This window comes from Phyllostomus discolor, chromosome 14, assembly GCF_004126475.2.
Source record: "Phyllostomus discolor isolate MPI-MPIP mPhyDis1 chromosome 14, mPhyDis1.pri.v3, whole genome shotgun sequence".
Classification (NCBI taxonomy): Eukaryota; Metazoa; Chordata; class Mammalia; order Chiroptera; family Phyllostomidae; genus Phyllostomus; species Phyllostomus discolor.
In genome coordinates this window covers 2,368,606-2,394,659 of record NC_040916.2, presented here as the reverse complement: position 1 = coordinate 2,394,659, position 26,054 = coordinate 2,368,606, and the positions used below count along the sequence as shown (strand labels likewise).

Below are 26,054 nucleotides of genomic sequence, written 5' to 3'. Positions count from 1 at the left end.
AAGAAAATGGCCCCACAAAAGTCAAATGTCTTTATTTTATATAAAAAGAAAGTTTGTACAGTTTTAGTTCCTATGTTTAAGAAAAAAATCCCTAAAATTGCCATAATGTTTAGATTCACTGCAAACTATAAAAACAAGCTTTTTATATATTAAAAAAAATTTACATTTTACAATTTTCTACATGCATGCACAAGGTCTCAGTTCTGTAAACCACCCCCCTCCCAAAAAAAAAAGAGAAAAGAAAAATGTCTAAATCCAACAGTAGAAAATTCTACATTTACAATCTCACTTGGAAGGGACTCAAAAAGCCCACTTCCTTTTGCACACAGAGAACAAATCACAACAAACACACACCAGGACCAAGTCCATCAGCAGATGCTGCCCGTGGAGAGGACAGAAAAATGAGAAGACAGACTGACAGACACTACAGAGGGCTGGAGAATTCATCTGGGCCTAACAGAGAAGCACAAACTATGGGAAATGGATGTTTGATATGAGTAGGTCAGGGATCCCAATGTCTCCTCACAGGGTTTACAACAGGAATAATGAGGTGGGGGTGGGGAAGTGAGAAATTAAGGGCTGAAATGGGGGGAGTGGAATATGAGAGACAAAAGGGAAATAAGCAAGAATAAACATAACACAAAGAATAGATTACAGAAAGGACCAATGGGGATAGCCACAGAGTGGCGAGGTAGGTATAGGACTGAGACACAGCGTCCTGGTAAAAAGCAACGGAGGACAAGTGTTCCAAAGTGATGAAAAGAAAAGGCTAGTGGGGCTGCACTAGGGTGCCACACAGTCAGAGAGACAGAGAACGCTGGAAAGACCTGGCCACACAGCCACAGTATCCCCTACAGTGACAAGGGAAAAGGGTAAGGGCAGGGGACTATGGCAACAGGTGGGCACCCCCACAGGGAAGAATGAGAATCTGGAGAATGATGGAACAGGGAAAGTGAAGGACACTGCTCAGAGAGACTGTCAGCTGCATGTCCCACAGCAGTTCACAGCATGAAGACACCTTCCATACAGGAGAAGCAAAGGACAAACACAGCCATACACTTGACAATTCATCCCAATATTTTAAAAAATAATAATAATAAAGAAGACAGAGATACCACAGTTCTGATGCAAAGGACCAAAAGACTCCATTCTTAGTCACGGCCCTTAGTGCTTCGAGTTGGTGGGAGAAGGGCAGGGTAGGGAGGGGGGATTCTTTTTGTTTTAGGAAAAAGGAACAAAAACATCACAGTGATTAAAAACATGGCAGGTTCTCAAAATAAATACTCCTGTGCCCCTAACCTAGGGCAGCAACAAAGATTCCCAAATAGTACCCCTCTCCAATTCAGTCCTCAAACCACACCATATCCCATTCCTGCCCACAAAGGCAATGACCCCAATCACCATCCAGGCCCCATTTTCCAGGATAGTGAGGTATTTAGAAATGTGACCCAGAGGGGCTTCTCCAAAACCAGGTCTCTAAAGAAAAGATACCTTCCCAGTACCTCCAGGAGAGGATGTATTTCTCTCAGGTCTATCCAAAACCCACAGCCCCAGGCTGAGGTGGACCTCCAGGCCCTGCATAAGTCAGCCCCCAAAACCAACCCTCTGGGAATAAGGTAAGCACTGGCTGAAGAGCCCTTCTCTAGTAAGTGGCGGGTGGACAAATGTGCTTTTTCAGAAAGAATAGCAGAAGAAATGCCAATCACTAGGCTCCACCAAGCCCAGGACTGCCACAACACAGAGAGGAAGCCTCCCAGCTGAGACATCAATGGGGATCTTAATCTAGGGTACACTCTACAAGGCAACAACCAATGAGCTTTCCAGGGAAAAGATGGACCTACAGGGAGCATCATGAGTTATTTAGAGGACAGACCCTGGGTACACACCAGCCCAGTCACTAGAATGGTCTACTACATGGATCCTGGATGGAGGTATTTGGATACTTCCTAGTTCTATTCCCCTTGGCTAAAACTACATGATTTAAAGGCTCAGATTTACACTAAATACATGTATTAAGAGGGCCAGCTAATTGTGCTCAAAATGAGATGGAAATTCTCGAGAATTCAGATTGAGTGAAAAGACTATTAAAGGTAAATGGAGTAAAGGGCTAAGTACCCACAAAAGGCAGCAATCCTGGTCCTTCACCTCAACACAGAGGGAGACCAGAGCCCAGAGAACCAGGCAGAGAGAGGAGGGGACCCTGGCAGCCAAGGAAAAGAGACCCCTGAGACAAAGAGGTGGACTTAAGGCAGGGGATGAAGAGGAACTGCTGCCTCCCCCTAAAAAAGAGATGAGGCATCAGGTCTCTGGAGCTGAACAAAGAGACAGCAAGACTGAGGGTAGCTGTGAGAGAAAGAAAAATGTTTGCCTAAGACCATTGGTGTTGGGTTGGGGTCCACAAAACACTAATTCTGTACAGGAGTCTACATGCCATCCTTCCCTGGAAAGAGGAACCTGCCCCACTAAGGTGGGAATGAAGGTGAGAGCAGGTTCAGAGGGCAAGGATCAGTGATGTTCCCAGGGGCAGGGTCTCTCCTGCCCTTCCCTCAAGGGCTGCCTAGGAAAGAGCCATAGGAAGAAAGGACTCAGGAAAGGAGGTCACAGACGGTTTCTGCCTCAGTTTACCCATGGTCACACATGACCATACAAGTCTAAAACAGAAGGTGGAGATTTCAGAGTAAAGAAGGGATATCCCCCTGCTCTGAATATGAGTGGCTGGGTGTGGGAGGCTCTAACAACTGGAAGCAAATAACCCTGACAAGGGACTCCTAACTCTGGGGCTGTGTGGGAAGACACAGGCATATCCTTGACTCAAGAACTCAGGGTCTGTTACAGGTGGAGTGAGTAGCAGAAGGCGTAAATCACCTGCCATCTGGAGGTTTCAGGAAACTGCTGCCCTGAAGGAATTTGGCACTGTGGTTCTCTGGAGACATGTCTGTGTCCTCCAGAGACACCCTGTCAGGAGCCACTAGAGAGAAGGGCCACAAGAACCTGGGTTTGAGAGTGGGGGCTCAGGAAAGCCCTGTGCACTTTCAAAAAAAGACCATCATCCAGGGAGAGGAGAGGGAGAGAGGCAATGGATCCTACAGGGCCTAGAAAGATACAAAAGAGAGGAGGGCAGAGGAGATAGAATTTCCCAGGTACTGCTGGTAGCAGGATGGTCTCTCCAGGTTCCCATGAGGTGAATGAGGAAGAGACAGGGTACAGGTAAGTTAATTCAAGTAAAAAAAAAAGGGGGGGCAAGAGGGATAAGGGCTGCGGGAAGGAAGCTGAGCCTGAGCACCAAGCCCTCCCCACCACCCTATGAGCTCCCCCACCACCCAGCCTCCCACTGCTGTTACATAGTCACACCGAGGTCTCAGACTGCAGCCTCATAACAAACTTGTGCGACTTCGGGTCCACGAACTCCTCGGAGAGTTTAAAGAAGGGAACCTTCCTGGTGCTGACCACCAGGCTGAAGTCCTGGCGCTTTAAAAGGAAAATAATGCCATCCTTAAGCCCATTGGTCACCGGCTCCTCGCTCACTAGTGTCCACTGTTTGGCCAGCCAGCGTTCCTTGTGGTACTGGATGGTGGGTCCGGCCTCCAGGTACCGCTCTAGGAAGGCCTGCCGAGGGGAGAAGGAGCTGTTTTAGAAGCTCTCCCACCCACCCTCCATCCTGCATCCCCTGGAGGCACAGCTTCCAAAGCTAAACAACATGCCCCCAGCTCACTCTGCACATGATCTTAGAATGTCAGAGCAGGAAGAAGCCTGAGATCATCTGCTTCAGACCCTTGCTTTATAAATGAGGAGGTAGGAACCCACAGAAGTGATATGGCTCAACAGGGTCAGGAGTGGAACTCGGCTCTCCTGACTTCCTCATCCTCAGCTCTTTCCCCTGTACCATGCGATGACCTGGGCAAACCCTCCCACATTCCCCCTTCCTCTCCATCCAGGTGGCATGGTTAATGACAAGCAGGTGTGCACCAACAGAAAGTTGGAAGTGTCATGATTAAAATGCAACATCTTTAGTCATTCATTCACCAAGGATGGCTCAGGAGAAACAAGTCCAGGAAGTGGACAGTAGAGTTGAGGGATGAGTAATGGCTCAAAGAGAACAAAAAAGGTCTGGTGGAGGTAAAGGGGTGAATGGGATTTTGGATCTGGAAATTCCAGAGCTCTTCTGCAGATGGGAAATAGTTCTCAGCCATTCTCAAAATGGTCCCAAAGCTCCCCCTTCTCCTCACTGCTAAGAACTTTACCCCACGCAGAGATGGAGTGGATGGAGTAGAAATGAGAGAAAAGACTATAAGGAGGTAGAGATGAGAGAGACTGAAAGAGAGAGAGAAAGATGGAGAGTAAGGAAAGAAGTGAGAGAATATGGGAAAAGAGAAGTGGAAAAAAAGAGGGCCAGAATTAGAGAAAGAGGAACAATGCTAAAGGTGGCGCAGCCCTACCTTAGGCGTCATGTCGTGTGTAATGCAAAACTCCAGGTGCTGCAGGATGCTCTCCATGGTATGGTAAGGCTGCTGCTTGGTGGTCCGGAGGTACTTCTGCATGGCACGGGCCATGGATGCAAAGATGGCCTGGGCTGCCTCCCGGGGGTCCATCACCTCCCTGGGGTTCTTCTGCTCCTCTTCCTGCAGCCGCTTAATGTGAGTGAAGGCCTCCTCCACTGCCACCACAAGCCTGGGGGACAGGAGGGGTCTGGACCAGACACATACCTCTCATCTTTCCCTCCCCCCAAGCTCCAGCCCTCCAGTAGCAAGAACAAGGTCAGGCCTTTGTGCTCTTGAGGAAGTATTAGGAGAGGATAGGAGCATTTCCTGCAGTGGGGACAGAAAACAGCTGTAGAGCTCAGTGAACCAGCCCAGCCCAGGGACTCAAAGAGGACAGTCTAGTGTCAAACCCAGAGAGACAACTAGGAACTGTGCTATGGAAAAGACCAGCAAACCCTAAGAAAAGCCTTCTTAAATAAGTCACTCAAAACACACTTCATCGGGGCAGGGGAAATGAATAGATACAACCACATCAAAATGACAGATTTCCATTCAACCACAACAGCATGGGCAGCATTAATGAACATCTGTTGGGGCTGGGGCAGAATGCAAGGAATTTGCTAGAAATCAAGAAGAAAAAAAGGAAAAACACTACAGAAAAATGGGCAAAAGAGATGAACAAACAATTCACAAGAGACCAAAAAGGCTAAAAAATATATGAATAAGTCACTTACTAGTAATTTGAAAGATATTTAAAATGTTAATAAGATACTACTTATCTAGTAAAATGGAAAAAATCAGGAATATGACTATAATCCAAACATTGGTTAAGATTTATAAATAGTCCATGAACTACTCTGCAGAGACAGGATGCAAAAAGCTGGATGTGTAGGCAACATCAGTGAATCTCAGAAACACAGTGTTAAGAGGGAAAGAAGAGAAATAAGCTAATTTACATCAAAAGCATAAAGACACACAAACCAACACCAGTATTCACAAGCCTTTCAAGTAGCTTAGAAAGGGATTCTGGCCTATGTGAATGTGTGCATCTGTGTACATCAATAGTTTCCCTGTTTATTCTTTTGCTTCACCTAACCTTCTTGGTCAAGTTTTTTTTCAAATGATCCTATTGTCTCAGGTGAACCAAGGGAAAAAAGTTTTCTTCTGCTTATAACCCAGGTAATAGGAAGGAAAGGGTCCCTATAGACCAAGAATGGTGGTGGTCATGGAGAAGATCTGAAGACCTTAGGCAGGGCAGAAAGTAAGAGAGCAGGGGACATCTTTGGTTTCCTTCCCAGGGGAGCCACTTCTAAGACAATTGGAAACATGCTGGAATGTTGCAGATGAGGTTGGTGATCTTTGATCTGCTGAACACACCAGGCTTGTGGAAGGACAGGCTAAGGGCTACCCTCTTCCTTTGGGACCTGGATATCCACATGAGATAAGGGACCTGAGATCTTCTGCTCCTCCCCTTGGAAATCCTGACAGACTCATGTGGGACCAGCAGCAGTAGACACCAAGGAAGGTTATGCAGGCTCTACTTAAATTTGCATAATAATGTGAATAGGAAAAAGGGAGCAGTGAGGACAGCCTTTAAGAGTTTACCAAGATATGGCGCTGGACCTTCTTTTTTTGCAGGTAAAAATGTACCATCTGCCGAGCAAGATTTCAAGATCTGCTGGTAGGTCTCATCAGCTTCAGTCCCTGCTGCTGCAGGGGAGACTCCTCCTTTCATTGGGTCCCTGGCCCACTGTGGTAGGCAAAATTCAAAGACGCCCCCATCCACCCCTGCCAGGTTCTCACTCCCTGATGATTCAATAACCATGGCACACTTTCAGGATATAATTAAAGTACCAAATCAGTTGACTTTAAAATACGGAATTGTCATGGTGGGCCTGATCTTACTATGTGAGCCCTCTCAAAGCAGTTTTCCCCAGCTGATGGCAGAAGTCAGAGACCTGTTCCTGATGGCCTCAAGAAAAAAGTGAACCGCACGTTGTGAATTGCCTACAGGGCCAGGTGATGAGGTTCTGCCAGCAACCAGTGAGCCTAGAAAACAACCCAGGCTCAAATTTCAGCCCCTATGACCTGAATGGAGGTCTAGTAAACCCCAGCTGACACAGGGACTGTGACTTGTTTTGGCAGCAACAGAACATGAATACATTTGCCCACCCTTAACACTGATTGCTCATCCGTCTATTTCCAACAGTTACAAAAGCCAGATTGTCTTCCTCTCCTGAGCCTATGCACACCCACCACTCTCCAGGAACCCACCTGGCCCTCCGCTTGCGCACCCTCCGCTCATGCTCTGCCTCCTCATAGTAGTACTCATTGTGGCTGTTGTCCCGCCTCCGGGCCGCTGCAGCAATCACAGCCCGGGACTGGCCTGTGGAGTTGCTGGTGCTGTTTTCTGCACAGGAGCAGGAGAGAGAGGGGATGGGCACTTTGGAGCATGGCCTTGGTTCTCACTCCAGGAAGTCTGGAGACAGCAATCTGACACGTCCTGAGGAAGTTGTGCCCACCCCCAGCAATACCTCCTGTTCCCAACCCTCACGACCACGGCTGGGAGAGACCCACAAAAAACAGTAAGGTGACACTGGAGGGCAGAAGCTCTGCACATGTTTCTCGCCAGTACAGGAAGTTCTGGAGCTCAGAGAGCCAAGGGCTTAGGACCAGGGCTGATGAGCAGATGGAGAGGAGCCAGACTGGGAGGATACACCATGGAATAACGGGACAGCAGGTAGGATCAGCACCTAAGACCAACCACCTGGAGTCAAGGGAAAGGACAGGACAGAAGATGCTGGAACAAGGGCTGAGGAAAGGAGAAAGCAAGGGTAGGAGTGTGCGAGAAAAACAAGGAGGAGGTAATTTGGAATCCTGCTTGGGAAGAGACCAGGAGGGCTGAGGAGCAGGGCCGCTCACCCTCTCCGAGGGAATACACCTTGAAGCCAGACACTTTCTTGGCCAGGACGGACTTGGGCAGGTTGAGAAGGGCGGGGTTGTAGACAGGGAAGTCATGGTAATACTTCTCCAGGATCCACACTGCCACTCGCTGGATGCTGTGGGGGAGACACCGAAGGGGGAGGGAGGAAGGACAGACAAGGAGCACAGGGAAAGGGATACATCAGGGCAGGTTGGCAGGGCAGGGAAGGACACAGGACAAGGACAAGCTGCTTCCAAGAAGCCTGGCTCAAAGCCTGGGGTTACTTACCAGGCTCCCAAGCCTTTCCCAGGGCTGGGCCTCCTAGTCCTTCCCTGCCATGCCATAGCCCAGTGGATAAAGGGCACTGGACCTGGGTCCCCAGCCAAGGGTTACTAATCCCTTTCAAGATTCCCCCCAGGATTCCCTATAGGAGTAGAAAGTGCTACTGATACTCTGTATGGTATGTATGATATGGGAGCATCCTGCCCACAAGTCTGGGTGTGGGGATAGGGCTGAAGAGCTCCCCCCATCATTTTTTGCTCTGGGGGTCCCCCCTCTGGCCAGCCTGTCTCAGTGACCACTCACCCTGTGCTCAAAAGAGGCTGTGCCTCCAAGAAAGAAATAGAAAAGTGATTCCCAAAAGCCTGTTTGTGCCACAACTTGCGCCTCTTTAGCCAATCCCCCTCTAAGATCTCTAACTGTTCATTTGCTCACTACCACCACATCATGCCGATCCAGATCCTGGGCATCAAGCAGCAAACACTGCTGGGTACTCCTTCCCACACAGCCCTCCTTGCCCATCATTTCAAGCCCCACCATTGCACCCCCGGCCCTGTGGTACCCCAGCCTCCTTCCCATGCCTGTTTGTCTGTCCCAGGTGGTCATACCTGAGATGGCCCACATTGTAGAAGCGGCTGGCCCCATCAGTGGAGCGCACAACCTTGAGTGTGAACTGAGGCTGCAGTTGGCGCAACTCCAGCAGGACCACTGCCAGGTAGTGTACAAAGAGCAGAGCATCCACCAGCGACACGGCAAACTGCACCACACCCTGGTAGCTGCGTTCCCGGGCATCCAGGATGCGCACACCGTAGAAGAGCCAGTAGGAGACGACAAGCAGGAAGACGAGCACCATGAGCAGGGCACGCAGCACGAAGACACGGGGCAGTGAGGCCTTGGGACGGCGGAAGAACAGGGCCCAGCTGCCCAGCAGCAAGATAAGAAGCTTGAAGGCCACAGAGATGAAGAGGCCCTCGCAGGCTGTCCCGCAGGGCTCCAACTCCTCCCGCCACAGCAGAGGGGGCAGCAGCAAGAAAGCCAGTGGTGTGAGGAAGGAGAGCAGCGCCAGCGTAGTACCAGCAGCCACCCCCAGGTGACGGGAGCAGTCCAGGGGGACACTGTCCTCCATGTCCTTGGTGATTCGCGTGAGGTCATCGTGGGAGATGCTGTGTTCTGAAGTACCTGTTACCACAGTGGTCGTTTCCCCCCAGTTGTCATCCTACAGCAATGAGAGTGAGGAGAACAGGAGAAAGGACAAGGGGAGGAAGACACAGAGGAAAGCATGAGAGAGGAGAACAAGAAAGACACAAGGATAATCAGCCAGTATGAAGCCATCAATGAACAGCCTGAGCTCCAGGCTGGCTTCTGTAGGAACAGGACATCTGACATTGAGGAGCTTTATGCCGGTGAGAATAACCCACAAAACCTGCACATACACAGATGACCCTCAGAGCAGAGGGTACAAGACAGATGCTGAGGGAGATGCTCGGGCAGTGACTGGTACTTAAGTTAACACTCATCAGGCAAAGCAAGTAGGAGACCTGCAATACCAGAGTAAGCAAGAAATACCTATTCTCCAGGCACTGAGAGCCACTGGAGGTTTCTGACAAAGGGAGTAATGTGACAAAAGCAGCACAGTGAAGAGAAAGGGACACCAAGGGGAACAGAGCAGGGAAGGTGAGTGATTATTGCAGAGTGTAGGAGATGTGTGGGAGACGTTGTGCAGACTAGTACCACTCTGATTCTGTGGTCTGCCCAGCCAGCTCTGCTGGGCCATCTACATGCCCACAGCACAGGCAAGGCTGTAGGCAAGGAGTGGACAGGCTGATGTGCCCAGATGCCCTTCTGAATGTGGTCCTCTCAGGCTATTTCTCTAAAGAGGCTAGATACCATCCCACAGAGGAGCCACAAGACCACCAATGGCCATCAGCATCCATACTCTTCACTCCTGGACAACCTGGGGATATGCAGTCATATTCTATACCCAGGGGATTCAGGTTACAGGACTGAGACATGGGATGAGGCATGTTGGAGACTTCCTGGCAGAGTCTATAAGTAGGAGGTTGAGGAAGCTCCTCTCCCAAACACAAGAGTCTGACCTGAAGACAGAAAGTGGAGGCACTGACCAGTTTCAGCTCAAAGAACAGGGTCTACTCTTCAGATTAGTGTGACCCCAAACATATCGCCTACCCTTTCTAATGATCAAGGCTTGGCCATGCCTCCCAACAGAAAGTGAGCCTATCACATCTCGGGGTCACTTTAAGAACTCAGGAGGCCAAGTTGCAGGGAGAAGATAGGATTGTGAAAGAGGAAAAATGAACACTTCCCTCGGGTACTGATCTGTCCCTACGACCAGGAATTCCCAACATTAGTCACAAAGGGTTCTTGTGAGGAAAAAAGAGCTGGGAGTCTCCAGCCCCCTAAGATGCACCCTGAGAAGAAAGAGGAGGGACGAGACATAGGGTCAACCTAGGGTCAACCTTAGCTCTGCCCTATTTTTAGCACTGTGTTCTGCCTACCAACCTCCCTACTAGGCGAGCACAGCGGGCAACAGAGGTTAAAGCAGGTGCATTCTTGCCCTGGAGAACTCTCTTCCAGCCCCATCTCCATCTCCCAGCCTCACTTCTCCTCCCTCCCCTTTCTCCACTGACTCCTCCCACACATATTTACCCATTTACCCAACAGCCAAGCAATGCTATTCTATAGGCTGACACCAGAGGGTGCCACAGTGCCCTTGCCTTACAGCAAGGGCCACAATGCTTACGGCTTCAAGAAAAATCAGGGCTGCCCATATCCCCAGGCCTCACATAGCACCTGCCCTCCTAATCTAGCTTCCCAGGAGCCTGGCTGACCAGCATTGGTCAGAGGAACCAGGGAATTCCCACTACACAGCCTAGATCATCCCCACCTCTCTGAAGATGAGGATGAAAGAGGCTGTTGCTCCCAAAGAGATTTCAATTAAAATTCCCTGAATTCTCTTGAAGTAGGGTCTGACCCTAGGACAGATACAACAGGTCCTTTCAGATCTGGACCAGCCTCCCAGGCCATTCCCCTCTCTGCACCTCATCCCCCTGATGCTCACCCGCTCATCCCCTCGAGTGGACTCATTGTCCAGCAGGGGCTCCCCTGGAGCCTGGATTGTCACCGATTTATCCCCACGATTCCCATCTCGGCTCTTAGAGCGGTGTCGGTCCCGTCGGTCCCTGCAGCAGGAGGCGAGGGGAACAGGCAGAGAAGGTCAACAGGAGAACCTGGGTCTTCTCAGAAGACACACCCACCCACTTCCCCCACATGTACCCACCTCTGGAGCACTCCCAACCTCCCTCTGCCACCTGTGTCACCTGTGCTTTCGGGAGCTGCGGGAGTGGCCCGATTTGTAGGAATAGCCCGAGTACTGGGATTCAGTGTCCATGGCGTCTGAACGCCGTGCCTTGTAGCGCTCCAGGGCCACAGGCTGGGGCCTTTGCGGGGGCCCCACAGCCACCTCCTTCAGCACCGGCTTCTTCAGGCCGAGGGGCACCTTTAGGAAATCAACCGTCACCCTGAGGGACTCTATTTTGCTGGACAGGTGGGCTTCTCTCAGAGAAAATCAAGCGACGCCCCTAGGGAGAGAAAGCAGCTGGTTAGGGGTAGCTGAGTTCCTGGGGAGGATGGGGGGGGGTGGAGTCAGTAGAAAGGAAAATCATCCCCAAATGGAAGCTTCAGCAAGCTGAGGGGAGTCCAGCCACTGCCTGAGACTATAACACCCAGGTTCCTTCTCTATCCAAGGGGCCCAGTTCCTCCTGCCCTGCATCCTGGAAAGGGACCCCGAGACTGTGCCAAGAGCTCAGTGTGGAAGGATGACAGCAAAGGCTTCCCAGAGTGACACGACTGGAGGAGAGAACCAGGGCAATGCTTTCTTTCCTATTCTCAGCCAGGGAAACTGAGGCTCAGGGAGTGCAGTGCTGGCCAGGTTGACAGTCTGGACAAATGGAGACCCAGACAGCAGGAAGCCATCCCAGGCCTCACCTTCACCCTACAGTCATGTCCCACTCCCACCCCACAGCTTCTGAGTGTGTCTACAGGGGGGGCTGCCTGTAACTGTTCTCTTGGCACCATCTCCCCAACATCTACGCCAAACATATCCATAGTTACTAGCCAGGTAGGTCAGCTGTTCCCCTGGAGGTTGAGTGTGTGTGTTTGTGCATGTATGTATTAGGGGGTGGGGTGAGGGATGGCAAATAGTGGGGACTGCGTGAGAAGGAAAGTAGAACCCATTGTTCAAATGCCTAACATCCTGAAATAAGCAAGATGGTGAGTTTATCTGGATATTTGTGTGCTGAGGGGCAGCATCTTTCATCTACACTTTTACCTTCTAATTCTACAGAGGAAATGACCTCTCCCTCCCCCCTCCTCCCCAACTGTCACCCAAATTCTGCTCATTCTTCAGAGCTGACTCTCAGCCCTTCTCAGAAGTCCACCCCGCAGGGTAGACTTCTAGCATCCAATAGTCTACTCTAGCATCCAATAGTCTATCTTCCCCTCTGACCCTAACCCCACCAATCATCATCATGCACTGAGTATTTATGTTTGATCTTTACTCACTGAGTCATCAACTGTTCCTTGGGCACCCACTATGAACTGTGTGCCCTGGGTATCCACTAGGGAAACAGGCTCTGAATTCATAGTCTAGTAGGGCAGCTGTACTCTGAGCAAGTAAACAGATGAGCATAACTAACCATACAATTGATGAAAGGCGAAGACCAGGAAACTATCAGAGACAACGCCAGGGACTGGGGCTACTTTAAACTGGGTGGCTCTGGAAAAGTCCTTCTGAGAAAATGACACCTTACAGCTTAAAGGAGATCAGGAGTTAACTATGCAAAGTGGAAGGGAAGCCCAAGGAGCAGAGAGACTCACACATGGGAAGGCCAAAGGCAGGGACGAGCTCAGTGTATTTTAAGAACCTTAAAGTGGAACTGAGGAAGGGAGAGGACAGTAGAAGTGGGAGCTAAAGAAGCCAGGTTATCTATCACAGGATCCGTGGGCCCAGGAGAAAGCTTGGGTTTTATTTTAAGCAATACAAAGGCTACAAAGGGCTTTAGCTATGGAGACGTGGACTGGAAAGAGGGAAAAGTAGAAATAGGGATACCAGTAAGGAAGCTACTGCAGTCGTGCAGTCCTGAATGGGGCAGAGCAGCAAAGGAGGTAAGAAAGTCATATTTGAGACATATGTTGGTGGTAGGATCCACAGGACCTAAGGAGGACTGGTTGCAAGGAAGCAGAGGGCCCAGACCTCTGGCATGAGCGAATGAGTTGATGGCAGTGCCATTAGAAAGCAGGGAAGACTGTGGAGGAAGCAAGTTTGGCAGGAAAGATGATGATTTCCATTTCCAGCATGCTGAGTTCATAACCTTAGAGGCATTTGAGTAGGCAACTGGTGTCAGAGGAGCTGGACTCAGTAGCTGGAGATGCAAGGTCATGAGAATGAATGGAATCACCAAGGGAATTAAATAAGAGGTCCTTGAGAACCCCGGTGTCCAGAGCAAAAGGAGCAGGCAAAGGACTGAGAAGGTGAGGTCAGAGGAGTAGGCTCTCATGCAGTCAAGGGCTCAGAGCTTTTCAAAGTAGGAATGAAATCTGCCAGGTCAAGTGCTGCTGAGAGGTTGATTACCTTAAAAACTAAAATGAGTTTGCTTTGTTTAGTTGTAACTTTTTCCCAATGAAACTAACCCATCTAATAAGGAGTATAACAGTATCCACCACTCACCTGCCCATGGGCACAGAGCAAGGAACTGACACCCATGCAGTAAACAAATAAATAGGCTTCTGACTCTCAGGGAAACGGCAATGAATGCAGGGAGATGGGAATCGATACTAAATCCATTTATTTATCCTCCTAACCAAATTCTCTGGAGGTGCTTCATGATCTAGTGATGTTTGTCATATCCCCATGTCACAGCAAATGTGTGACAGAGACATAACACCGTAACCCAACCACAGCCCTCTCTGAAAACCTCTGCCACAAGTAGGGCCCTTGCTGGTCACTCTGTGTGCAGTTTCCATCTTGGGAACCTGCCTCCTAAGAACCCATTCTACTGGCTTAGTCTTCAATATACAGGGTGGGGCAAAAATGGGATTATGGTTGTGAGTACGTGAAACAGAGTTTATTCTCATATAATTATTTAATAATGATTGTATTTTTTCCATACAAACAACTGTAAACCTACTTTTGCCCCACCGCGTAGTTCAGACATCTCCCTTGCATCTCTCTTCCTGTGGCTCAGACTGTTCTTTCTAGTCCTCCTCCTAAAAATTGAATTTCACCAGGAGGTTCAAAGAGAGCAAGTGGATGACAGACCAATAGCAGTGGGAACATTAAGGGGGAAAAGACTGCCATTGGACTGGGAGAGACACCAGAACCCAGACTCTCCATCTCCTCAGCCACATCCAAGTTCTCACATCTGACAGAGCCATCGGCAATAAGAAACTGGGATCTGCACGCAAGGATCTGTATTCAAAACCTAGCTCTCCCACTGACTAGCTCTGTGACCACGGGCAAATTACTTCTCTGTGCTTTGTAGTTCAGTAGTATCATCAGCAAAACCGGGGAAATAATGAGACACACTTGATGGAGTTGCTATGAGGATCCTGGGGGTGAAAGAAGCGCTTTCAGAAACTGCTCAGCTAGTAATTAGCTAAGCAATTAATATGCTCCGGCTCCAGGATCCCTCATACTCCAATCCCCACACACTTCCTCTGAGACTTAGAAAAGAGGTAGTATAAATAAATCCTGGTGTTAGTGTGACTAAATAAAGAAGTCATACATACACAGACACACACATACACACACACCTCTTACCAAAACCACCACTTCAAACACACCCAGAGGGAAGCTTAGGCCATTGTGTTTCCCCTACAGATAAATTTCAAACCAGACAAAGGTGCCAGTACCCCCCCAACCCCCACCCCCCACCCCCCACCTCCCGCCAGCCCTTTGTTCGGAGCTGCTCAGCCTAGGGCCCTACCTTTCTCCCAGCTACTTTAATTAAAGAGTCAACCAAAACCCTGCTCCCCAGGCCTGCTTCTCCCACCACTACTAACCCAACTCAGGATACCCAAAAAGCACCAAAGCATGCTCCTCCTTCCCCTGCCAAACAGGAGGCCAAATAATAACCCAATTTCAGAGACCAATTTCTGTCCCCTCAAGTACCCCTGGAAACTAATCCCAGGACTGGAGAGGCTGGGAGGAGGGATGGTGGGTGAGCAAACAAAAGGGCAGAAGTTCCCCTGGTATAATCAGTTTTAGGAATGAGAGGTTTGGAGGGTCTCCAGGGTGGGCAGCGTTCCCAGGAAAGAGAGTGGGGGCAGGGATCACTGGATGAGATCAACAAGTGGAAATGAAGGGAAGCGAGACTTGGTGTAGGGCAGGGAGGGCCTTGGTTGGGGCCAGGGAAGGGGGCGTTGGCAGGCTGTGAAAGGGAATGTGTCCCATTACTTTTCACCTTGCTCCTAGCCCCAAGGCACACAAACACCCTCACTCAGTCCTATGCTCAAACCAACCATGGATTATCTGGGGTTAAAAGGAGACCATAGAGGAGGGAGGGAGCGAGTCTGTCACAAAAAGGAGACCCTTCTCCCCTCCAAAGGCCTTTCAGAAATAAAATTAAAGGCATGTGTCTCAGTATCATCCCAAGGGGCTTGGGGGGAGGGATGGGGGGGATGTGGGGGCTTTTGTCCTGGTTACCCTGCTTCTCCCACATTGATCGCCATGGCAACCAAAGCCCCCTGTTGCCTAGGTGATGGCAGCCAGGTCCAAGAACCCAGACCCAGTATCCAAAGCAAGGAAGGTTATGGAGATGGGGTGGGAAGGGGGGGGTGTTAGGGACAACGCATGAGAGAATGGGGTTTCTCCTCTGGCGGCCCCAGCTTTTGTCTGAGCTCTGGGATCAGGTTTCTTCAGGAAACAATTGGAGGCCTCTGGAAAAAATATACTCAGAACCTGGCAACAGGCAGAAGAATCAAGGCCCTAGGAGGAGGGGGTGCGGGGGTGTTAGCCAAAATGCAGACCAAGGCTAGACCCTTCCCCATTGCCCCACTTGGAGGAGCAGTTCAGATGAACAAGGGCTTGGACACAGATGCTGCCACCCCAATGTGGGGCACGTGCTGAGGACTGATGCCCAGGAGGCAGGCAGCTAGCTGTGTTTACCACCCCACTGCCCAGGCCCAGCTTCTTCAGGTCTGGAGTGGGAAAAGGAGGCAGGACAGAGGTGAGGATGGGGCTGGGGAAGGCACTGTAGGAGCCAGACAAGAAGAGATGAGGAGAGGAGGGGACAGGACACAAACATGTACCTAAAAAGGGTGTTGACTGTTTCTCATCTACACTGAGCACAGGGCTGCACTGCAGCAGAGGTGTTTGAGTTGGTTTGAGAGTAGACTTCCAGCTGGAGGGGGAAAGAGGATGAAAAAGAGGATAAGAAGCCACAAGTATTCTTCTGACAGTGCCAGTCTCTGACAGGATCACTTTATTTTTTTAATATTTTATTTATTTATTTTTAGAGAAAGGCGAAGGAATGGAGAAAGAGAGGGAGAGAAACATCAATGTGTGGTTACCTCTCACACACCCCCTACTGGGGGCCTGGCCGACAACACCGGCATGTGCCCTGACTGGGAATCCATCCAGCAGCCTTTTGGTTCCCAAGCCAGCACTCAACCCACTGAGCCACACCAGCCAGGGCAAGAGGACCACTTTCAATAAGCAGCCTTCCTCTCCTCAGGTGGGTACAACAGGAGGGTGATCCTGCATGGATGCAGAAGGATGGCTGTAACCACCTCTTCAGACCCCTCCTGGAGTAATGAGATCTTACCCAGTAAAGGTCTCTGCCTCCACACAACAGCCTAGGTCTTTATATGTGCCCTGCACCCCCTTCTTCACTGCAACCCGTGGGTGGTGTGGACATGTGGGCACCCCACCCCCAGGGCACCCTAAACTTCCCCCACCATAGCCCCAATGTCCAAGGACATCAATATGAGCTACACCCCATGTACTGGATGACCACCCTCCCAGGTGGCACCAGGAGCCCCACCTGCCAGCCAGCGTCCCAGGAGATAGATGTCTGTCCAGAGAGAAAACACCTTGCCAAGTCATCAGTCCAGAGTGAGGCAGAGCAGAGACTCCAAGCCATACCTATCCCTCTTCAGACCCCTGGTTTTTTCTCTTTCCCACGTTTCTGAGTCTCATTGGTGTGCTCAATCCAGGCCACCCTGTCAGACACCAGCAGGGGTAGAAATGTACAATGTGGGGAAGGGGGATGAAGGCGGGGGGAGCAGCCCCTAAAATGGCTCCCACGGAAGACAAAGAGGCTCCAAAACCTGACTATTTCCATGTCATTCCACAGCTACCCCTTCGATCCCTTCCTGTAGGAGAAGGTAGTAGACTGACCCACCCAGTTCTCAGCAGGTTCCAGCACTAAGCTAGTACAACCCTGGGTTTTACAGAGCAAAAGCTGGGGACCAGAGAAAGAAGGTGGCGAGACCATGGTCAGGACATCTGAGCTGTCCTCCTTTGGCTTCCATTGTTAGAAAGCCCTCACGGACACTGTGACTTTGAGCTGTGCCAGAGTGAGACCCATTTCTTTCACAAGACTCCCTCTGGTTCTGGACTAGCCCAGACTGTAAGGCAAGGAAGGATAGAGGAGAATTCACTAATTCCTACCCCACCCCCTCTCCTCACCAGTAACAAAGGGACAGAGAGACTAGACAGGGCAAAGCTAAGACAACTGAGATCAAAGAACTCCTTCTCCTCAAAGAGGTGGTCTTTGCCCCTACCGTCCACTACTCCTGACTAAGGGTCCTGATGTCCCTTCATTCATTCCCATCCAGCCTCAGGCCATGGACAAGCCATCCATCCCACGAGGCCCCTGCTGGGTTTTCTCTACCACAAGAACTCAGGCACAGAGTGGGCCAGAACCAGCCCCAGATCCTCAGTCCTGTACCCTGAAAAAGGCCCCAGTGTCCCTGGGTGACGGTGCTGTCCAAGAGACCAGAGAGAACAGCTAGATCTCAGTGGGCTGCAGGGGAGGAAATAGCTGGACCAGGATGCTGAGGAGCTGGCACCAAGTGCTCTGCCCCAGCCCTGCTCACCAGGCACTCTCACAGGACCGCCCCAGACATGAGCTCACCATCCTTACAGCCCCAGGGCAGAGGGCAGAAACCTCACAGGGCTGAGTAGCAAGGCAGAGGCTATGCTTGTGTCACCCAGGTGTCTCTGCTTCCACAGCAGCTGTTTACCACCAGACCCCAGTGCAAGGAGCAACAGAGGCCCACAGACTGGGCTCCTGGCCAGGATACCTGAGATTGCATTCTAACTGAACAGGAGTTGGGGAATCCAGAGCCAAGGCCTCTCCACCTTAAGGAATTTCCTTATTCTCCCTCTGTCTAAGGCAAGGGTAAGAATGGGGCCCCTCCAATTCCACAGACACACTTTAACACAGACACACAGGTATGCCCACAGGAGTATTCCCCCTCTGAAACCTCAAAGGGCTCCTGCCTGCCCCACCCAGCTCCATCTACCCTGACCGGATAGGTTCTGTAGAGACCTGCTCTGCTTTCTCTGGCACCTCCACCCCAACCCCAATTCTCAAAAGTTTCTGCCCCCTAGAACACCACACACAAGCACACACAAGTATGTGCATACTCACACACACCTGAGCCCTCCACTCCCTAGCCTTCCCAGTCAGTCTGGAAGGAACATGGGCAGGGAGAGGAGTGTGAAGTAGAAAGGGTGAGTAATCCCTCTGGCATATGTCCCAGGTGGAGGCTAAGCTAGTGAGAAGGTAACCAGGGCTTCTAGATACCTGGAAGTCCTGTTTAATTTTCACCAATGGGCAGGTCTCACAATTCCCACACACCAGGCTCCAAACTGCTTCCTCCCTCAGCTGGGGTACAAAGAACTGGCCTGTACCTGCCCACTAGGTAAGCTATGGAAGAGCCAAGAAGGAAAATAGGTTAACTCCAAGTTGTCTACAGGAACAGAAGATAGACAATGGAAGGTTTAAGTGTCTGGATTTGGAGGGTACCCATCCTTACCCCTGCCTTAGACAGAGGGAGATTAGGCCAACCTCCTGTGCAGATTATGCTCATCCTCAGAGAAAACAAAAACGCCTCTCTCTTTTTATAAGACACTTGGTAGGCCCCAGTTGTCACTAACCCCAAGAGGCCCTGCCTCACAGCAGAAGGAGGTAAAAGATGCTATTTGTGAGAGGCAGTCAGCCACCCTTAGGCTTGCATATGGATGGAGACAGCAGTGATGTGAGGCTGCTGTGATGTGGGGCCACTGGCGATGAAGGCAGTTTTATATGGGAAGAGCAGGAAGGTGGGCCCACAGATGTGAGACAGTGTGACTGGGGGTACAGGTGGCACACCTGAGCTTCCCCATTCTGAAAACCTTCTCCTCCCACCTTAGCCAGTTCTTATCTAAGAAAACCAAGCCAGGTGAAAGGCCCCAAAACCAAGCAACCTCCACCATCTTGACAAAGCCATCACCTGAGGTCTTTCACTCTTTCTAAAGAGTCCAACGTCTCCCACCCCTTGCATGTGCTACCTCCATTCTTGGGTAAAGCAGGTGATTAAAAAGAAGACAAAACCAAGTGTCTCTGTTCACACTTGGTTGTTTTTTAGGTTAATGGATTCATACCTCAGGTCAGCACCTATTCCTGTCGAACTCCCACTTACCCTGAAATGCCAGAGTCCCCCTCCCCATACTCATGCACAAATTCATCATCTGTCTTCTGACCAGGGTGGAGGAACCAGGAGCTCTCTGATGAAAGCAACAGTCTAAAGGACATCATTAGGAGGTTGCTGAGAAACTCTATAGGCAATGAGGGCCAGGCCCCTCCTGATCACAAACAATGCCCATGGGCTATGGTGGCTGGAGGCTCCATGTGTGCAGTGGCCCAGCAGAGAGCAGGAGGAGGCCAGCCCCAGGAGATGTTCTGCCCAGGTGGCAGCCATGTGACGACCTTGTTCCTCCAGGACACTCCAAGTCAGGGATAGACTTCTCTACTCCTCAGGCTGGTGACTGGACTCAAGTGTGCTTTACAGGAGACAGGGGAATTACTCAAGTTCAAGATTCAAGTCAATAATGAGCAAAGTCAGACCTAAATGGAATGAGAGTAATGAAAAATGGAAAGAGCACTTTTGGAAACAGAAAAGCAATGAAGTTAGATAGACCTCACACAGCTTCTTAGGAGTTATGTAATCTTAAATGAGTTGCTCACCTTCTCTAAACTTCAGTTTTCACATCTGTAAAATGGGGATAATAGTGTTTACTTTAGAAGGTTAAGAGTTTTCAACAAAATTATGTATAAAGAATATCACAGAATCAGGCACATAATAGATGCTCAATAAAATGTTGGTTCTGTCCTTTAGAGGATGAACAGCCAATCCCCTCACCTTCCTGTTCCCATATCCTCATTGTGAGAAGAAAAAACCCACCCAGAATTTGAGGAATCACCTTTGGCTACAGTGTTTGCCCCAGCCCCCAAATGACAGCCTCTCTCTGAGACTAATCCAGGCACTGCCTAAGAGGGCAGCCAAAACCTGTCGGCTTCTCTCTGCCTCTTTTCCCAGGGGGTCCTGGGTCCCCAGCCTCTCTCTTCCCCTCCCTCCTAGCACTTACAGTGAGTCAGGACCTGTGCTTCAAACACCTCCCACTCTCCTACAGGCACGAAGCCCAACTCTGTGTGGAATTACAGGGGAAGGGCCTGCCCCACCCCAGCCCCCAGTTTCTTCCCACTCTCGTCTCTCACTGCCCCTTCCTGATTACCAGGATATCCTCAGCTATGCTGATTTCAAGCCTGCTTCTCCCAAACCCATTCCCGACAGTCACATCTGTAATTAACCTTGCCGGGGGCACTGGACAAGCACAGCAGCACCTGACTTCCAAAGACCACCTGTCCCCAAGGTAGGCCTCTGTTTCCTACTCTGTACTATGCAGGGTAGAGGAAAGGGATGGAAAGATTCTCCCTGATGCACCTCATTTCTCTCCAGATCAAAAAAAAATAAGATGACAGGGGAAAAAATAAGATGACAGAACACTAGAACACTACCCAAGTCAGGTCACCAAGTCAGAATTTTAGAAGGGGCGTGTGCTGCTGGGGAGCAGGCATGGGTGGCATTTATTCCCAGGCCTCTCACATCTACCCCCCAGCAGCACAAGGTTACACATGTGGAGAAGGTAAGAAGTTTCAGGTCAATTCAGAGAGAAGGGAAGTTGACACCTAGTAAAACAGGAAGATGGTAAACCAAAGGGATGAGGGTTGATGCATACAGGAGGGAGCTGCCCGAGAAAGAGGAAAGAATGAGTTTAAAAGTCCTGTCCCAGCCCTGGCTGGCATAGCTCAGTGGATTGAGCGCGGGCTGCGAAGCAAAGTGTCGCAGGTTCGATTCCCAGTCAGGGCACATGCCTGGGTTGCAGGCCATGACCCCCAGCAATCGCACATTGATGTTTCTCTCTCTCTCTCTTTTTCCCTCCCTTCCCTCTCTAAAAATAAATAAATAAAATCTTAAAAAAAAAAGTCCCATCCCATCCAGACCCTGAGAAGAGGCAGTAACATCCCAGCCTCTCCTCTTCCTATTTCCACCATCCCTACCAACCACATAGGACTTAGTTATAGGCATACTTCAGGATCCAATAATATCAAGCTGTGTACAGTCCACCAACACCCCTGACCTGGCTCAGCCTCTCCTTGCAGTGCTCTCCTTGGTCTCCTCACTGTCTGCCTAACTCGTCCTTTAAATGCAGCTGAGGGCAATCCATACTGTGGAATACGATTCTGCCATTAAAAGGAATGAAATCTGATACCTGCTAAATGAACCTTGAAAATACTACAGTTAGTAAGGGAAGCCAGACACAAAAGGTCACACACTGGATAATTCCATTTATATGAAATATCCAGAATAGGTAAATCCATAGAGACAGAATGCAGATCGAAGGTGGAAAACAGGGAGGAACTGCTCAATGAGCACTGGTTTCCTTTAGAGGTAGGAAAACGATTTTAGACAGAGGCCATAGCTGCACAATACTGAATATAGTAAACCCTACTGTTCACCTTTAAATAGTTAATTTTATGTTATGTAAATTTCATCTCAACTTAAAAAAAAAAGCCAGCTCAGAAAACATCTCCTCTATGTACCTTCCCGGACACCCACCCCAGGACCAGCATTCTTGCTCTATGCTCCGGTGGCTTCCGGAACCCACCTCCACACAGCATTCACTAGGCTAAGTAAGGCAACATGTTTACACATGTCTCCGCTGTGAAAGCGTGCTTCATTCACCCCTCCATTCCTTGTGCTTCACATAACACCTGGCAGATAGTGCCCAACAAACCAAAGCCTAGCTCTCCTCCCCAGCCCAGAACTCTCTCCACAGCAATCCTCAAGCAGAACCCAAGCCACAGCTGCTACCATTTACTACTGAGTGCTTCCCATGTGCCAGGCACTGTGTGATGCACTCTCTACTTATGACTTCATTGAGTACTCATAAACCTAAGAGGCAGGGCCTATTTTTAACTACATTATACAGGGGAGGCTTCCAAAGTTATCTATTTTTCTCTGAGGTCACAGAACTAGGAAGTCACAAAAACAGAATATAAGAGCAGCTGAAACCCAGGGAAGGAGGCCACTGGAGGGACCTGAAATTCCTCGAGAAAGGCCCTATCTGCGGTTGGAGGATGGCATCTTAAGACACCTAAGAAGCTGAGAAACGAGGTTCTTAAACCTGAACGTCACACCACTATTAAGTCCTAAGTCCAGCCAACTGTTAGACTCTTCCCTTTGACCTCACAGTGTGGGGAGCTGTTGAAGGAGGAATGAGCTAGGGAGATAACTGGAGTCCCTAAAACTCAGAGGAAATGAGGGGAGTTCTAGAGTTCTTCCCTCCAAAGCTTCTGTTAACCAAGTTCACACCCCTTCTAACTGGAAGGACCTCTTTGAAACCAGATGAGCAGATAAGTCTGTCTTGCTCTCCATCCAGGGAAGGGGGCACTTCCTCAGACCTCCAAGGAACAGAAGGCATAGACAGGCGGCACAATAGAGGCTTGCCCCTGAAGAATTAGAGGAAACAGAAGCAGGAGCAAGACAATGGGGAAGGAGGGGCCCGTGTGGCCACTGGGTCCAGTCTGGAAGTACTTGTAGAGATGGCACTTCCTATGTCTGGCCATAATTCCTCCTCCTTGGAAGAGTACCCCACCAGTATGCACACATGCAGTGAGAATGCACAGAGCAAGCAAGGTGCCAAACATCCAGAGCACACTGTCCTAGATGCAACCACACACTGGCCTCCGGAGTCCTACCCACCTGACAGGTGTCAGATTTGACAGAATAATGCATTTTTTAAATCCTGTCTTTTCCTATTCTGTCCCTACTCCCAAACCCAACATTTTCTAATTGCCACCGTTCTTATCCCGGGGTCTTAGGAAATGGTGGGGAGCCTGAGGACTAAAGAGGGAACATTCCAATTACCTGTGTCCATTAGGGACTCTAACATTCCAATCCTATTCCCCAGAGACCCTAATGGCCAATCACAGTCTCAGCTCCTAAAACTGGGTGTGTCGACCTGACTTCTAGGAGCAAGAGGAAAATGACTGAGAGAGTGAGATGGGCAAACAAGGCGAGCATTTGAAAGGAGAAGGCCACCCCCTTCCCTTCACTCCAAAATAGAAAAGACAAGAGAGAGAAGGGAAAGCAGGTGGCTGCTGCTTCTTTTGGAAGAGATACATTCACTTCCCAGGCAATATGACTTCCCATTGTGCTATCATGGTGATGGGACATGGGTACCTGCCCCTTCCCCAACTTGGGCATCTGCCCTCTTGCAGTTCAACCCTTATTCCTCACCCTCAGACCTTGCCCCAGACCACAGATCCCCATCCAATCATGCTTCTTGCCAGTGAAACAGGAAACTGTATGACAAACCACACACACACTTTCATAAACTCCTGAAGACCACCCATCCCTGGCTTCCCCAGAGCTCCCAAGATACCTTCTCAACCCCATGGAGGGAAACCCAAGTTGTTCAGCACCAGGTCTCATCCCTCAGCATGTATGCTCCTTCCTCTTGCCTCCATCCATTCCAAACTCCAAGACTCCTCAGGAACTGTCATATCCTGGAGGCAAGCAGTGTTAGTGGGTTCTGAAGCAGAAACTTCAAGATGGCTTTCCAAAAGAACTACAGCCTGCATCGGTGGGGATGGGAGGTAGCGCATATTTGGGCTAGAAAGCCAAGAATGTAGCCTCTGCAAGCACAAGAACCCAACCTATGATTCGGGGGAGGGGGATGATCCCTCTTATTCTTCTTCTGGACTCCTCCAATCCCTGATTTCCCTAGGGCTACAACCAACACCCCTTTTCCCTATTCCTCCCAACATTCATCCTTTTCTAGAAAAACCCACTGCCCAAAACAGGCCTCTCATAAGACAGCCCACTTACTCTCACCTATATAAGCCTGAGATACTTAAGGCAGTACCCTTGAACCCAAGCAGGGACATCCAAGAAGCCTCAGAATCTTCCAGACAGCCCTCCCTTTAGGCTTTCTGCCAGGAAAATCTGCCTGCAGAAGCAAGAGATAAGTACCCCCAACACACACACCACCTAAGGCAGACACATACTAGTACTTATCCGTCCACAAAGGTTACATACAAGAGAGCAGACTCACTCATATTGCTTCCCAGTACACAGGTGCACACACACCTATTTGGGTATACCCCATTCTGCTCTTACACACCCACATTCCTCAGTCCTATACACTTCTTTCCCTCCTTCACACACAAACACACGTGTTTTCCCTAGAGTGTACATGTAAATCCATGTCCAAACACACAGCAGATCCGTGGTCAGTGGTTCCCTGGGTGCACACACACTCAGGCACAGAAAAACACACCTCCAAACCCACCTGCAGGACACAGAAAACAAAGAATAGTGCACACTGGTCCTCCACCAATCCTTTAAAACTCTCTATTGCAGAGCCCACAGCTTCCCAAACAGATAAACAGGAATGGGGAAAGGGATGATGGGGCTTGTCCCCTGGGCCTGCATACCCAGTGCCCTGGTCTCCAGCCCGCTAGCCCCATCCTCGAGCTGCACACACACACCCCCTCTACTCTCCTCGGCAGGCTCCCCAGACTCCACTTTACACCGTAAACCATCCCTGCCCCAGCCCTCCCCACACTCTAGAGATGTGAATGCACCCTGAGCACCTTCACTTCCAATACCTGCAGACCCCATCCTTAACACTGCCTCTCCCCCCACCTCCAACACACACTCCCATTCTCTGGCTTTAACAGGCTCCCCCCGGATCATTAAAGCCCCCGCCCGACCCTGGGACCTGGAAAGTCCCGGGCTTTCCACGCACGGCTCCACCCCTCCCCACGCGCCCCTTCCCCTCCCAAAGTTGCAGTGGGGGAGCGGACCGGAAGGGGGTTGCCCCGTGTTCCCCTTCCCCCCTAAACCGCCCCGGTCGCTCGGAACCGGGCACCCCCTGGCTCCTTGCATGATTGTCCTCCTTTTCTTTTTTCTTTCTTTCTTTCTTTTTTTTTTTTTTTTTTTTTGCGAACTTTGCCCGCCCCCCACCCCGCGACCCAGAACTCACCCGCCGCTGTGACCTGCCCAGTGGACTCGGCGGGCGCCCTGGTCGGCTCCGCGCCTTTGTATCCGCAGCGCCCCGGGTCGCTCCGAACTCCGCGTTCCCAGCCCGACAGTGCGGACAGACGGGTGTGGAGGGGGCTCCGGAGCCTGGTCACCCCCTCTTCGTCCCAGGCCGCTGCCTCTGCCCCCTCAAGGCCCGGGGGCAGGGGGGCCGGGGGCAATGGGGGACGCTCAGGCACCCATGGCGGAACCATGTATCTAGGAATCGGGGATTAGGAATCAGATCGAGAGCCGGCGGCAGAGGGGGAGGGGACAAGGCGTGGGATGCAGGGGGCGGGGAGCTCGCTCCCGGTGCCGCCTCCCGGCTGTTCCTGCCGTCGCCGCCCTCCCGCCGCCGTGTCCATTGTCTGCGGCCCAGCTCTTCCCGGAGTCACCGCTCCTCCAACCTCTGCCTCCAGAAGCCTGCGGCCTTCAACGTCCCGACTCCGAGGCGGGACAGCGACCCCGGCCCCTAACGAAGGCCTGAGGATTCCTTGACTCCTGGCCATGGCTCAGCCCAGAGCCCCTCCTGCAGCTGCTTTCCTCGACCCACTGCCGGAGATCGAGCCCCGAAATCCCTAGGGATGGCCGTGTTCAATTTTTCAGGGCCACGGATCCGGCTACACTAAATTCAATGGAATCTGGGACGTGGAAAGCCACCCCGGGCCTCGAGAAGGGAGAGTCATCCCTGATGTTAATTAGTGGCGAGAGACAGTCCC

At 50.7% G+C, this 26,054-nt stretch overlaps 1 protein-coding gene across 4 annotated transcripts in view; it reads right to left on the bottom strand.

Moving 5' to 3' along the window:
- Positions 1-25,662, bottom strand: part of VANGL2 (VANGL planar cell polarity protein 2) — a 29,582-nt gene extending 3,920 nt beyond the window's left edge. Inside the window, exons 1-9 of one of the 4 annotated variants that reach the window (XM_028530583.2) lie at positions 25,301-25,606; positions 23,696-23,819; positions 11,019-11,279; positions 10,760-10,880; positions 8,289-8,896; positions 7,401-7,537; positions 6,753-6,888; positions 4,437-4,668; positions 18-3,606 (exon numbers count right to left, since the gene is read on the bottom strand). In XM_028530583.2, the coding sequence (XP_028386384.1) occupies positions 3,346-3,606; positions 4,437-4,668; positions 6,753-6,888; positions 7,401-7,537; positions 8,289-8,896; positions 10,760-10,880; positions 11,019-11,089 (1,566 nt within the window). In that variant the 5' untranslated portion in view covers positions 11,090-11,279; positions 23,696-23,819; positions 25,301-25,606 and the 3' untranslated portion in view covers positions 18-3,345. Of the gene's footprint in view, positions 1-17; positions 3,607-4,436; positions 4,669-6,752; positions 6,889-7,400; positions 7,538-8,288; positions 8,897-10,759; positions 10,881-11,018; positions 11,280-16,695; positions 16,716-23,695; positions 23,820-25,300 lie in introns of those variants that run through there. The other 3 variants (XM_036015807.1, XM_028530584.2, XM_036015806.1) reach the window with 3 other exon arrangements.
- Positions 25,663-26,054: the final 392 nt, after the last annotated feature.